At 40.3% G+C, this 16512-nt stretch overlaps 1 protein-coding gene across 1 annotated transcript in view; it reads right to left on the reverse strand.

Moving 5' to 3' along the window:
- The window catches only part of MCC (MCC regulator of WNT signaling pathway), a 275994-nt gene that overhangs the window by 86148 nt on the left and 173334 nt on the right, over window positions 1–16512 (reverse strand). Inside the window, exon 4 of the mRNA XM_056139034.1 lies at window positions 1926–2068. Within this exon, the coding sequence (XP_055995009.1) occupies window positions 1926–2068 (143 nt within the window). The remainder of the gene's footprint in view (window positions 1–1925; window positions 2069–16512) is intronic.

Genomic DNA, 16512 nt, shown 5'->3' on the forward strand with positions numbered 1-16512 from the left:
CAGGAATCGGATTGCGCACAGAAGACCCACCCTACCCCCACCGGGACCAGATAAATACCACACTGGCAGACCTCCACTACCGACACTACCTCCACTACCCAGCCGCCGCCACACTCCAGGACGCTTTCCGGGCCCGCGTGGCCGCGCGACACATCATAACACACTAAATACCCATCTTCCGAAATTGCCGTACCATATTTGATAGGGTTCAAATATGATAACACCGATGAGGGCGATTAGAGGTTGCCCCAAAAGCCTCTATCCCTTTTGGAAAGACTGGCAAGCTACCCAGAGTATTCTGCCTGCATGGAAGAGCCTGGCAAGCTATCAGTTGTGTATTCGATATGCCAAAACCAGTAATTACAACTTGTCTCATTCACCTGACAGTTATCTTATCTGGCCTTATCCATAATAACCTCCAGGATGCATCTACTGCCCTGAGACCCTTTGATATACAAATGTAAAGCTCAGGATGCACCTACTGCCATTAGACCCTTTGATGTACAAATGTTTACCTTGAATGTTAGGTAAAGCTCTTGTTGCTGACCTTACCATGTATGGTTATATTGCTTCTGCTCCTGACTGGGCTTCCTGGACCCTATATAAACAGCCTGTAGCCCCCAATAAAGTTCTGTCCCTTTTTCTCTCTGTTTCTAAACTGCACTCTGTCTCTTTTGTCTTGTGTTCATTAGGTTGGTCCTTCCCTGCACCTACGGATCCTAGGGCCACCTCCGCTGGTGGGAGAGTGGTTTTGCAGGCCCCCCGCAGTTTACAATTCCAAGTTAAAAGTTCTAAGAAAATTACAATACTTACTTTTCCTTCTCCTCATTCTTTGATCTCTTTGCTAAAGATGAACAATTAATTCATAAAATATGGTGCTCCTCCCTTTTTTTAATCCACATCCTTTAGAGGGGCAGAGCCTCCATATCTCATTGACTTCAAGGTTCTTTTTCATTCGTTTGGGCCACCCCCAGTTCTACTCAGGACTTACTACTGGTTCTGTGTCCAGGAATCATTCCTGATAGACTCGTGGGACCCTATAAAGTACTAGGGATAGAATCTGGGCTGACTGCATGCAAGGCAAGCACCTTCCTCTTCCTACCTATTGTACTATCTCACCAGGCCCTGATTTCAAAGTTTTTATCCTCAATCTCTGTTTCTCTAAAGGTCCAGTTAGGCATTTCCAAGTAACCAGTGGTTTTACAGCATTTTGACCACAGCTGGAACATTTTAGTCAGTAAATTGCTACTACATAGTATATAACAAATATTTTTCATAAAAAAATTTCAATCATTCCCCAATTTGATTTTATTTAAAAATATTTTATTTTTTCACATAATATAGTAAGTTACACTAATGGGTCAAAACTTGAAGTTTAAAGCATTCCATGCCAGATATAGAATTTCTCTACTGCCTCAAAAAAATCAGATTTCCTAATTCATTTCTTTTGTTTTTGTTTTTGTTGTTATTCTTTGTTTTTGGTTTTGGAGCTACACCAGACAGCGCTCAGGGCTTACTCCTGGCTACTGGCTCTGTGCTTAGGGATAACTCCTGACAGGGCTCAGGGGACCATATGCAGTGCTTGGAATCAAACCCAGGACGGGATTGATGTGTGCAAGGCAAGCATCCTTCCTGCTGTGCTATTATTGCAGTGGCTCCTGAAGTAATCTTTTTAACTAGTTTTCAACTTTTAAAATTTTCAAATAGAAATGACACATTTGAATTAAAAACACCAGAAAGCTAATTCAACTCTTTGGTATCATTTTCACCAACACAGCACATAAAGAACTAAATGCTTATTTCTTCACTTTTTTTATTAATGCAAAAACCTCCTTAAACATTTAAATTTTAATTCACATTTGTAAAATTCCTACTATAATTCTGAAAGCAAATACCAGTTTAATGGTACTGGCAGGCAGACTCACCCATGTCAGCAGTCACCACAGTGGACTGATTCTCAGGGATGGAAACAGAGGTCTGGTCTTGCTCCATGCTGCGAGAGTCCTCATTGACCTCCTGTTGGCTCTGGCTCAATTCTGATCGGAGCTCTGAGTACTCATCTTCATCCCTGAGATGAAACAAGGAGAGTCAGCGACCACGGGCAACAAATGTGTTTGGAAGACTAGAAAAGAACATTCTGATAGATACAGAAGGACCTCCTGCCTCAGTCACATCTACCAGGCTCCTCCAGGTCAAACAGAGGGCTACACTTACGGTCAAATGGAACTAAACGGTGTTTCTGTGACTACGCTCATACTCATATTCTGAACAGATACATCTATAAGTTACCAGAAATTTTTCTTCATTGAATTTCCTGAAGACTCATATTTCTCCATTAATATGAATCAGTCCTTATTCCAGTATCACACTGTATTTTTTTAATTTTTTTTATTATTAGTGGATCACCTTGAGGTACAATTACAGAGTTATAAACTTTAGTGCTTGTGTTCCAGTCACACAATGATCGAGTACCCATTCCTCCACCAGTGCCCATTTTCCACCAACACAGATCCCAGAATCCCTCCCACCACCCTCGCCCTGGACCCCTCACTACCCCCCCTGCTCACCCCGCCTCTGTGGCAGGGCATTCCCTTTTGTTCTCTCTCTCCTTTTGGGTGTGGTGGTTCGCAATAGAGGTATTGAGTGGCCATTGTGTTCGGTATATAGTCTACTTTTAGCAAGCATCTTTCAACCCAAATGGGTCCTCCCAACATCCTTTTCTTGGTGTTCCCTTCTCTATCTGAGCTGCCTTTTCCCCCAGCATGTGAGGCCGGTTTCCAAGCCATGCAGCAGACCTCCTGGTCCTTATCTCTATTACTCTTGGGTGTTAGTCTCCCATTCTGTTACTTTATATTCCACAGATGAGTGGAATCTTTTTATGCCTGTCTCTCTCTTTCTGACTCATTTCACTTAACATAAGTATCACACTTTTCTTTTTTCTAATTTTACTGAATCACCATGAGAAAGTTACAAGCTTTTATGTTGGGGTTACAATCACACAATGATCAAACACCCATCCCTCCACCAGTGCACATTCCCCACCATCAATGTCCCCAGTATACCCCTCTTCCCCATCCTCCTGCTGCTTCCATGGCAGACAGTATTCCCCATACTCTCTACTTTTGAGCATTATGGTTTGCAATACAGAAACTGAGAGGTCATCCTGTTTGGGCTGTTATCTATTTTTGGCACACATCTCCCATCCCAACTGATTCCTCCAGCCATCATTTTCTTAGTGATCCTTTCTCTATTCCATCTGCCTTCTCCCTCCGCTCATGAGGCAGGCTTCCAGCTATGAGGAAATCCTCCTGGCCCTTGTATCTACTGCCCTTGGGTGTCAGCCTTATGTTATGTTATTCTATACTCCACAAATGAGTGCAGTCCTTCTATGTCTGTCCCTCTCTTTCTGACTCATTTCACTTAGCTTGATACTCTCCATGTCTATCCACTTATAAGCAAATTTAATGATTTTATCTCTTCTAACAGATGCATAGTTTTCCATTGTGTAGATGTACCAAAGTTTCTTTAACCAGTCATCTGTTCTAGGGCACTTGGGTTGTTTCCAGACTTTGGCTATTGTGAATAATGCTGCAATGAACATATAGGTACAGATGTCATTTCTACTGTGCTTTTTTGCATCCTTGGGATATATTTCCAGAAGTGGTATCGCGGGGTCATATGGAAACTCAATTTCTAGTTTTTGAAGAAGTGTCCATATTGTTTTCCACAAAGGCTGGACCAGTGGACATTCCCACCAACAGTGAAAGAGTGTCCCTTTTTCCCCATATCCACACCAGCACTGGTTGCTTTTGTTCTTTTGAATGTGTGCCAGTCTCTGCGGTGTCAGATGATATCTCATTGTTGTTTTGATTTGTATCTCCCTGATGGCTAGTGATGTGGACCATTTTTTCATGTGCCTTTTGGCCATTTGTATTTATTTTTTTGTGGAAACTTCTGCTCATTTTTCTCCCCATTTTTTGATGGGTTGGAGGTTTTTTCTTGTACAGTTCTACTAGTATATACTTGTATATACTAAATATTAATCCCTTATCAGATGGGTATTGGGTAAATATTCTTTCCCATTCTGTGGACTCTTTCTGTATTTTGATCACTGTTTCTTCTGAAGTGCAGAAGCTTCTTAGTTTGATGTAGTACCATTTGTTTACGTTTGCTTCCACTTGCATGGTCAGTACTGTTTCATCATTAAAGATTCTTTTAGATTCAATGTCATGGAGAGTGTGCCTACATTTTCCTCTATGTACCTTACGGATTCATGTATGATATTGAGGTCTTTAATCCACTCTGATCTGACTTTTGTGCCTGGTATTAGACAAAAGTCAGAGTTCATTTTTTTGTATGTAGTTATCCAGTTTACCCAGCACCACTTGTTGAAGAGACTTTCCTTGTTCCACTTCACATTTCTTGCTCCTTTATCAAAGATTAAGTGGCCATATATTTGGGGGTCTGTGACAGAATATTCAACTCTGTTCCATTGGTCTGCAGGTCTGTTTCTAGCCCAATACCATGCTGTTTTAATTACTCCTGCTTTGTAGTACAGTTTGAAGTTGGAGAAGATGATGCCACCCATCTTATTTGTCTCAAGGATTCCTTTAGTTATGGGGATTTATTGTCCCATATGAATTTCAGGAGTTTTTGTTTATTTCTTTGAAAAATGTCATGGGTATCCTGATAGGAACCACATTGAATTTGTATAGTGCTTCGGGCAGTATTATCATTTTGATAATGTCAATCCTCCCTATCCATGAGCAGTGGCTGTGTCTCCATTTCCTCCACTGAGGTAGTGTTTTGTAATTTTCCTTGTATAGATCCTTCACCTTTTTGGTTAAGCTGATTCCAAGGTACTTAATTTTCTGAGGTACTATTGTGAACGGGATTGTTTTTTTAATGTCTCTTTCTTCTCTTTCATTATTTGTATATAAGAAAGCCATGGGCTTTTGGGTGTTGATTTTGTAGCCTGACACTTTACTACAATTACTACAACTTTGTAGTACATTTTGAAGCTGGTGATAGGGTGGGATGCCTTCCATCCTTTTTTTTTTTTTTTAGTTTATTTTAAAATTGAATCACCATGAGACATACAGCTACAAAGTTGGTCATGATGGACTTTCAGTCATTGTTCCAACACCCATCCGTTCATCACATTTCCTACCATTGATGTCCCATTTCCCTCCCGCCTACTCCCACCCTTGTCCCACACTAGTATACTGCCTCTATGACAGGCACTTTCTTCCTTTTTTTCTATTTCTCTCTCTCTCTCTCTCTCTCTCTCTCTCTCTCTGTCTCTCCCCTCTCATTTTCATTTTAGGAGCTGTGGTTTGCAATATTGTTACTGAAAGGGTATTATGCATAACCCTTTACCTCCTTTCAGTACTCAATTTTTGCCCAAAATGATCATTTTCAACTATCACTGTCATAGTTATCCTTTTTCTGTTCTAATTCCAGTCTCCCTCCCCATTCATGGCAAGCTTTCTACCACAGACTGGTCCTCCTGGCGCTGAATAATACCATGTTTGGGTATTATACACATGCAATGGTGTATGTATATATACATGTATCCTGCTATATATATCTATATATATACACATATATATAGTAAATGAGTATAATCATTCTATGTCTGTCCCACTCCTGACTAATTTTACCCAGCATGATACTCTCCATGTTCATCCATGTACAAGCAAATTTCATGACATCATTTTCCCTAACAGCTGCAGAGTATTCCACTGTGTAGATATACCACAGTTTCTTTATCTACTCATCTGTTCTTGGGTACATGGGTTGTTTCCAGATTCTGGCTATTGTGAACAGTACTGCAATGAACATAGGAGTGCAGAAGGCATTTATACTGCATGTTTTGGGGTCACTAGGATATATTCAAAGGAGCGGTTATTGCTCGGTAGTATGGAAGCTCAATTTCTAGTTTTTTGAGGAATATACACATGATTTTTCATAAAGACTGAACCAGTCAGCATTCCCAGCAGCAGTGATTGAGAGTTCCTTTCTCTCCATATCCGTGCCAACACTGGTTGTTCTTTTCATGTGTGCCAATCTCTGTGGGATGAGATGTCTCATTGCTTTTTTGATTTGCATCTCTGATGATTGGTGATGTAAAGCACTTTTGAGTGTGCTTTTTGGCCATCTGTATTCTTTTTTGTGGAAGTTTCTGTTTACTTCTTCTCCCCATTTCCTTATGGATCCCATCTTTTTTCCCTCTAAGATTGACTCCTGTGTGTGGGGATTAATTATTCCTTACTAACTTCAGTAGTGTTTGGCAAACTTCTTTGAAAATTGTCAGAGGCATAGAATAAAGCATAATATGAGATTAATACCCATGGACAGTAAAGAAATGGGGTAGGAGGACTGTTCCATGGATGAAAGCTTGTCACAAGTGGAAGGGTGGAGGGAGGACAGTTAAGATGGTGAAGGGATCACTAAAACAATGATACTTGGAAATTATCATTCTGAATAAGAACTGAGTGCTAAAAGTAGGTAAAGGGATATAAGTGATAACCTCTCAGTTTGTATACTGCAAAGTAGAAAGCCCAGAGGGGTGTGTGTGTGTGTGTGTGTGTGTGTGTGTGAGAGAGAGAGAGAGAGAGAGAGAGAGAGAGGGAGGGAGGGAGAGGGAGAGAGAGAGAGGAGGAGGAGGAGAGAGAGGTCAAAGTGCCTGAAAAAGAGGCAGGCTGGGGGTGGGGGGGGAGGGTGGCAGGAGGGAAACTGAGGATATTGGTGTTAGGAAATGTACACCGGTGAAGGGATGGGATTAGAACATTGTATGACTGAAATCCAATCATGAACAACCTTGTAACTATGTATCTCAGGATTATTCTATTAAAAAAATTGTCACAGGTATTCTTTTTCTTTTAAACTTAATTTGGGGACTAGAGAGATAGTACAGTAGGTAGGGCATTGCCTTGCACAGAGGTGACCCAGTGTAATTCCCAGCATCCCATATGGTCTACTGAGCCCACCAGGAGTGATTCCTAAGTACAGATCCAGGAGTAAATCCTGGACACCTTCAGTGTGTCCCCAAAACAAAACAAAAACCTTATTTATTAAAGGAATGTGATTTACAAAGTTACCAATAGTTGAGTTTCAAGCATATAATATTATAGCACCAATTCCATCACTAATGCCATGAGTCTTCTTATAGAGACTGCATTGAATCTGTTAAGGCTTTGTAGACTATTGCCATATTGCCAATGATAATCCTAACAACCCATGAAGAGGGTATATTTCCACTTTGTGTCCTTTGAAATTTATTTTAGTAGTGTTTCAGAGGTTCTTTTGTGTAGTCTTTCAACTCTTTTGTTAAGCTGATCCCTAGATACCTGACATTCTGAGGCACAATTTAAATGGAATTGTTTTAAAATTTCCTCTCTCCTTGGGGGAATAGGAGGTGGGAGGGATACTGGGATTAGTGGTGGTGGAGAATGGGCACTGGTGGAGGGATGGGTATTCGATCATTGTACAACTGAAACCCAAGTACAAAAATTTTGTAAGTCTATAACTGTACCTCATGGTGTTTCATTAATAAAAATTTAAAAAAAAATCTCTCTCTCTTCCATTTCACTGACTGAATACAGAAAAGCCATACACTTTTGTGTTTTTATTGTCTGCCAGTTTACTGTTGTTTTGAGGAACTTTTTCATAGTCTTTAAGACTTTATAAGTATAGTATTATCTCATATACAATTACAGAGTTTGACTTTTTTTTCCTATCTGGATGCCCTTACCATCTCTTTCTTGCCAAGCTGCAATGTCAACGACTCCCAATACTATAATGAATAGGAGTGATGACGGTGGGTTCTTGCCTCTTCTGAGAAGGAAAAACTTTTATTTTTTCATCAGTGAGTATAATGTTTGCTGTGGACTTGCAGTAAATGAGTGTAATTATGTTGAGCAACACTGCTCAATTTCCACTTTACTGATTTTTTTTTAAATCATAAATGAGTGCTGGCTCTTGTTCCTAAATGCTTTCTTTGCATCTATCAATATGATAATGGAATTTTTATTTTTCCTTATATTGATATAGTGTACCACACTGATTAACTTGCATATGTTAAACCATCCTCGCATCCCTGGAATGAAGCCCATTTGGTCATGGTGTATGATCTTTTTCATGTACTGTTGGATTCTATTTGCAAGTATTTTTTTAAGGATTGAAAATCTATAAACAGATCCCCAAGTATACAGACACCTTATTTTCAAAAAAGGAGCAAAAAGTATGAAGTGGAGCAAGGAAAGTGCTGCTGAATAAACTGATTGGTCACACGCAAATTATGAACTCAGATCTTTTTCTAACACCATGCACAAAAATCAGATAAACTCAATTACAGTCCCTGATACCAGTCCTGAATTTATAAATTATATTGACAAAAACAGACACAAAACTTTCCATGACATTGAGGCTAGAGATATCTTTAGGGCACAATGCCATTTTCCAAGCAAGTGGAAACGGAAATAAACAAATGGTGCTACGTTACTTTGGGCAGCTCCTGCCCCTCAAAGAAACAAGGACCAGAATACACAGTCACCCCACAGATGGGGAGAAAGTAGATACCACCATTCACTGATACAGGGCCAATATTTATGATATGTAAAGCACTGGTAGAACTTCACAAGAAAAAAATCATCCACCTTCTGCTTACCTCAGGCTGACATCACTGTGCCTATTTCCAAATGGGAGGTAGAAGCCTCCCTGCTAGCTGGGTCCCAGCAGCCTCCATACAGACCTAGTAAGGGCTCACACTGCAGCTCCTGAAATGTGCTGCTGCTTATGCAGCTGTGTGTCAGATATACTCAACAAATTACATACTACTCACTGTTATTTTTCCTTTCACTCTGTGAGGACAGGCAGCAAATAAAGAGAGTCATCTTCAGCCTAATACCTCAGATTCTTCTATGAGGGGTAACTACAAAGACTTACCAACAACATAGCAAAAACAGCCGAAAAACAACGGTAGAGAAAGTAGAAACTGATCAAACTCAATGAGTGAAAAAAATGCATAAGACCAACCAGTTCAGCAAATTTTTGTCTTTAGTGACAGTCACCATGATGAGGATCATCAATGAGGTCAAAGAAACGGTAGCGAGGTACAGCAAGGCCCCAAGGGCCTGGGACCCTCTCTGGGCATGCGCAGCTAGATCCAGCCCTTAGAAAGCCGGTTTTCAACCCCTGATCTGCGCGGGACGGGCACGGAGGCCCAGCTCTGGGCAACAAAGCTGAACGGCTCCAATTCCAAACAGGAGACGTTCCCAACTCCTCGCCCAGTGCCAGGGACTCTTTCCGGAGCCGCGGCCTCTGACACGGCCGCGAAATATTTTCCCACTACGTATGCCATAGGAACCATAAGCTACCTTCTTAGATGGAAACTTCTCTATTTTAGCTCAGCCACTAGAAACACATTAGCCAATAACTCATAAGCCTATCTTAACTCACACTGCATATCAAGCAGAATAGTAACAGTGAACGTGAAGGACTAAACCACACCTCTCACAATGGTAAAGCAACGCAAAAGCCCACCAAACTTTCATATTGAAGAGTCTAGCCCAGATGACACCAACAGTACTGTAGTGTTAGACAACCTCTCTGACAAGGAATTCAGAAGGGAGCTACTTAGGATGCTTAGGGAATTAAAAGAAACAATGGAAAGCAATGTCAATAGAAGACAAGAGGATCTGAAGGCAGAAATGAGGAAAATGCAATCAGAAATGTCAGACCTGAAAAATCTCGTAGGCGAATTGAAAAGCTCAGTGGAAGGGCTCAGCAGCAGAGTAAGAGCTGCTGAGAACAGAATCAGTGAGCTCGAAGATGAAGTTCAGAGACTCTCCAGAAAAGAGCAGAAAATGGAAAAGAGACTCACAATTCGGGAACAGATGGCAAGAGAAGATCGTGATGAAGCCAAGAGGGGTAACATAAGAATTATTGGAGTCCCAGAGGTACAGGAAGAAAACCTTGATGAAGAAGAAACTGTCAAAGACATCATTGCTACAACGTTTCCAGAGCTGAAGAAAACTTGTGACCACATTCAGGAGGCCCGAAGGGTACCAGCTAGAAGAAATCCGAATAAAAATACCCCAAGACACATTCTGATCAAAATGACCAAAACCTTAGACAGAGACAAAATTCTGAAAGCAGCAAGATCGAAGAAAGAAATCTCTTACAAAGGAGCATCCTTAAAATTCACAGCTGATTTTTCTGATGAAACCCTCATGGCCCGAAAACAGTGGTGGGACATAGTGAAAAAACTCAATGAAATAAATGCCTCCCTAAAAATACTTTTCCCAGCAAGACTCTCATTCATAATAGAAGGAACAACACACAGTTTCACAGACAAACAACAGCTCAGGAACTTCATAGACTCAAAACCATGGTTACAAGAACAAATAAATGGGCTACTTTAAGGCAAGAAAGGCCCCTCAAATACATCAAATTTTAACAGAACAATGGGGCAAAATCCCATAACAATAATCTCTCTCAATGTCAATGGGCTAAACGCACCAATTAAAAGACATAGAGTGGCAGGATGGATTAGAAAATTGAACCCAACATTCTGCTGCCTGCAAGAAACGCATCTCAATAGTCAAAGCAAACACAGACTCAGAGTCAAAGGCTGGAAAACAATCCTACAGGCAAACAGCTCCAATAAAAAAGCTGGGGTAGCCATCCTTATATCAGACCACATCGATTTCAGAGTGAGGAAGGTCATAAGAGACAGTGAAGGCCATTTCTTATTGATCAAAGGATCTGTACAACAGGAAGAACTTACAATAATAAATGTATATGCACCTAATGAGAGACCAACAAAGTACTTAAAACAACTACTCATAGATTTGGAAAAAGACATCAATAGCAACACAATACTAGTGGGAGACTTCAACACTGCTTTGTCACCTCTTGATAGATCAACCAGACTCAAGCTTAGCAAGGACATACTTCATTTGAGGGAAACAATGGAAGAAAGGGACTTTGTAGATATATACAGGACACTTCATCCACAAAAAGCTGAATACACATTCTTCTCAAGCGTACATGGAACATTCTCCAAGACAGACCACATGCTGAGCCACAAAACATGCTTCCATAAAATTAAGAAGATAGAGATTGTATCAACAATCTTCTCAGATCATAATGCGCTGAAATTAGAAGTAAATCACACACAAAAACAGAAAACTAAATCAAACACCTGGAAATTAAACAGTGCACTATTGAACAACGAGTGGATTAGACAGGAAATCAAAGAGGAAATCAAAAGATTCCTAGAAACGAATGAAAATGAGAACACGAGTTACCAAAACTTACGGGACACAGCAAAGGCTGTGTTAAGAGGAAAGTTTATAGCTCTACAAGCATTCCTCAGGAAGGAGGAGCGAGCACACATAAGTAACCTAACCTCACAGCTTAAGAGCTTGGAGAAGGACCAAAAAAAGGAGCACAACCCGAACAGGAGGAAGAAAATAATAAAACCCAGAGCAGAGATTAACAGGATGGAAATCAATCTGAAAGATCAATGAAACCAAGAGCTGGTTCTTTGAGAAAATTAACAAGATCGATAACCCTCTAGCAAAACTCACAAAGAAAGGGAGAGAGAAAACCTTAATAAACCGAATCAGAAATGAAAAGGGGGTCATTACAACAGAAACCACAGAAATTCAGAGGATCCTCAGGGAGTACTTTGAGAAGCTTTATGCCACGGAACATCAAAACCTAGAGGAAATGGATAAATTCCTAGACTCCTACAGACTCCCAAGGCTGAACCAAGAAGACCTGCAATACCTGAACAGACCTATCACCATCAAGGAAATTGAAATGGTAATAAAAAGTCTCCCCAAGCACAAAAGTCCTGGCCCGGATGGATTCACTAGTGAATTCTTCCAAATCTTTAAAGAGGACTTACTCCCAATGCTCTTTAAGCTTTTCCACGAAATTGAAATATCAAAAACACTTCCGAACAGTTTCTACGAAGCAAATATCACACTGATACCAAAAGCAGATAGAGATACCACAAAGAAAGAGAATTACAGGCCGATATCCCTGATGAACACAGATGCAAAGATCCTCAACAAACTACTAGCAAATAGAATCCAACTACTCATCAAAAAGATCATACACCATGACCAAGTAGGATTCATCCCAGGGATGCAAGGATGGTTTAACATTCGAAAATCAATCAACATAATCCATCATATCAACAAAAGAAAAGATAAAAAGCATATGATTATATCAATAGATGCAGAGAAAGCATTTGACAAGATCCAGCACCCCTTTATGATGAAAACCCTAGCCAAAATGGGTATAGAGGGGACCTTCCTCAACATAATTAAAGCCATCTACCACAAGCCTACAGCAAGCATCATCCTCAATGGGGAAAAACTGAGAGCCTTCCCTCTAAGATCAGGGACGAGACAGGAATGCCCACTCTCTCCACTTCTGTTCAATATAGTACTGGAAGTACTTGCAATAGCGATTAGGCAAGAAAAAGATATTAAGGGCATTCAGGTAGGAAAGGAAGAAATCAAGCTCTCACTATTCGCAGATGATAGGATACTCTACTTAGAGAACCCAATAACCTCCACCAAAAAACTCCTAGAAACAATAGACTCGTATAGTAAAGTTGCAGGTTATAAAATCAATACCCAAAAGTCCATGGCTTTCCTATACGCAAACAGTGAGAGAGAAGAAAGCAACATGAAAAAAACAATCCCGTTCACAATTGTGCCCCAGAAAATCAAGTACCTAGGAATCAGCTTAACTAAGGAAGTAAAGGACCTGTACAAAGAAAACTACAAAACGCTACTTCAGGAAATAAAAGAGGACATGAGGAAATGGAAAGATATCCCCTGCTCATGGGTCGGGAGACTTAACATTGTCAAAATGGCAATACTTCCCAAAGCACTGTACAAATTCAATGCAATCCCTATAAGGATACCCATGACATTCTTCAAAGAAATGGAGCAAACACTCCTGAAATTTATATGGAACAATAAGCCCCCACGAATAGCTAAAGCAATTCTTGGGGAAAAGAAAATGGGGGGAATCAACCTCCCGAACTTCAAACTGTACTACAAAGTAGTAATAATTAAAACAGCATGGTACTGGAACAAAGGCAGAACTGCAGACCAATGGAACAGGGTTGAATACACTGACATCTCCCCTCAATCATATGATCATCTAATCTTTGATAAAGGTGCAAGTAATGTGAAGTTGAGTAAGGAAAGCCTCTTTAATGAATTATGTTGGCATCATTGGACGGCTACATGCAAAAAAATAGGCTCAGAACTCTGCCTAACACCATGTACAAAAGTAAGATCAAAATGGATTAAAGACCTCAACATCAGACCAGAAACCATAAGGTACATTGAAGATAAAGTTGGCAAAACCCTCCATGACATTGAAGCTAATGGTATCTTCAAAGATGCCACGCCACTGGCCGAACAAGTGAAAACAGAGATAGATAAATGCGACTATCTTAAACTAAGAAGCTTCTGCACCTCCAAAGAAACAGTGACCAAAATACAAAGACAGTCTACAGAATGGGAAAGGATATTCACCGAATACACATCTGACAAGGGGTAGATATCCAGGATATACAAAATACTGGTTAAACTCCACAAGAAGAAAACATCCAACCCCATCCAAAAATGGGGCAATGAAATGAACAGAAACTTTCTCAAAGAAGAAATCCGAATGGCAAAAAAGCCCATGAGAAAATGCTCTACATCATTAATCATCAGGGAGATGCAGATCAAAACCACAATGAGATACCATCTCACACCTCAGAGACTGGCCCACATTCAAAAGAACAAAAGCAACCGATGCTGGCATGGATGTGGCGAGAAAGGGACACTCCTTCACTGTTGGTGGGAATGTCCACTGGTTCAGCCCTTCTGGAAAACAGTATGGACGATTCTTAAAAAATTAGAAATTGAGCTCCCATTTGACCCAGCAATACCACTCCTGGGAATATATCCCAGAGAGGCAAAAATGTATAGTCGAAGTGACATCTGCACTTGTTTGTTCATTGCAGCCCTCTTTACAATAGCCAGAAACTGGAAGAAACCTGAATGCCCAAGAACAGATGACTGGTTAAAGAAACTTTGGTACATCTACACAATGGAGTACTATGTAGCTGTTAGAAAAGATGAAGTCATGAAATTTACATACAAGTGGTACAATATGGAAAGTATCATGCTAAGCGAAATGAGTCAGAAAGAGAGGGATAGACATAGAAAGATTGCATTCATCTGGGGGATATAAAGTAACAAAGTATGAGATTAATACCCAGGAATAGCTGAGATCAGCACCAGGAGGATTACTCCATAACTTAGAGGCCAGCCGGGTATCCTAGAGGAAAGGGCAGCTCAGATAGAGAAGGGAGCACCAAATAAAGGATGTTTGGAGGATCCTCCCAGGAGGGGAGATGCATGTCGAAAGTAGACTATGGACTGAACATGTTTGCCACTCAATGCCTCTTTTGCAGACCACAACACCCAAAAGGAGAGAGAGAACACAGGGGATTGCCCTGCCACAGAGACGGGGGGATGGGGGGATAGGGATGGGGGGATATTATCCATGGTGGTGGAAAATGGGCACTGGTGGAGAGATGGGTATCTGATCATTGTATAATCGAAACCCAAGCACAAAAAATTGTAAATCTACAACTGTAAAAAATAAATAAATAAAGGGAAAAAAAACATATTTTCAAGGGTATATCTCACAGTGATTCAATAAAAAGTTTAAAGTAAAATAAAATGAGATATTTGTAATGTGCTAAAATAAAACAATTGAAATAAGGAAATTTGAAGACAGAAATTTTGGCCTTGCTTCAATTGCTGACTTTTATGATATTAATTTGAGAACTTATTCTGTGCGATGGGCTGATTTTATATCTTTAAAGCATGCAATAAACTTTGTGCAAGGGTTAAAAAAAAAAAAAAAGAAACGGTAGCACTGCTAGTCAGTAAAGCACAAGAAAGTGTAAGAGTCAAAATGAAAAAAAAATACTGCAGATGAAATCATACAATTTGCTGTAAGATGAATAGAACTGGAAGATAGTAAGTTAAATAAAGTAATCCAGAAGATAAAGGACAAACAGAGGGTGTTAACACTTCTTTGTATTATTTAGAATAACTGGGAAAGGAAAGGCAACAGTTCAAAAGGAGGATATCTGGATTACCCACAGTCCCAGAATCTAGGGAAGAGCTGGAGAGAGAGTGAGTGGAGGGGATGGGGTAGGGGAGACAGACGAGAAGCAACAGGCATTCGGGCAGAGGCACATCAGTGATGGTGAGGAATGAGAGCTAAATATCTAACCATAAAGTCAAAAGAACTGAAATCATGAAACCTAAACTTGAACACCCAAACTTTAAAAGGTGCTTTGGGAATGGCAGGCTGGGGAAGGGGTAGTACAGGAACCTGGGAACTCTGGTGGAGGGAAGTTGTCACTGGTGGCGGGATTGGTGATGGTACATTGTATATCTAAAACCCAACCATGAAGAACTTTTTAAATTGCAGTGCTTTAATAAAATAAGAATTTAGTAAAATAAAATACACACACACACACACACACACACACACACACACACACACACCCTCAATAGAAGCTCTGAACAGAAGAATAACAGTGAGCAAAAGATCTAGGAACTCCAAGATGAGAAGGAGGAAATGACTAGAAAACAGCAGAAGGTGGAAAATAGAACAATGTACCAGAAAACTATGAAATGAATTCAAGAGAAACAATATAAGAACCACTTTCAGTCCCTGAAGAACAGGAAGGCAAATGTAATGAAGAAACAACAGTGAAAGAAAGGATCAAGGAAGGAGCCAGAGCAATAGCACAGCAGGGAGGGTGTTTGTTTTGCATGTGCCTAATTCGAGTTTGATCCCTGGCATTCCATATGGTTCCCAGAGCACCACTAGGAGTAATTCCTGAGTGCAAAGCCAGGAATAACCCCTGACCATGGCCACAGTTGACCTCCCCACCAAGAAAAAAAAAATCAATGACAAGAATTTCCCAGAGTTGGTGATGGGATGGGTGTTGGAACATTGTATGACTAAACCCCAATCACAAAAAACTTTGAATCTCACAGTAATTCAGTAAAAAAAAAAAAAAAAAAAAAAAATTAAATTAAAAGGAAAAAAAAGAACTTCCAGAGCTGAGGATTACAGGCACATCCAAGAGGCTGGAAGGGTCCCAATGAAAACAGAAAAACTCCAAGACACATTATTCTCAAAATGACAAAATCTAAAGATAGGGACAAAATATTGAAAGCAGAAAAATCAAAAAAGGAATTCCCTATATACAAAGGAAATGTATAGCTTGATCACTTCACTTGATCACTTGACTTCCCGTTAATCGGCGATTTGCTCGAGCAGGCGTCAGTAACGTCTCCATTTGTCCCTGTCGCGTGCTAGTGTAGCCCAATGGCATCTGTTCATTCTAGGAACACGAAGAGCCTCAAACCAATCGTTCATGATCTTGACGAAGAA

Source organism: Sorex fumeus, unplaced genomic scaffold, assembly GCF_029834395.1.
Source record: "Sorex fumeus unplaced genomic scaffold, SorFum_2.1 ptg000131l, whole genome shotgun sequence".
Classification (NCBI taxonomy): domain Eukaryota; kingdom Metazoa; phylum Chordata; class Mammalia; order Eulipotyphla; family Soricidae; genus Sorex; species Sorex fumeus.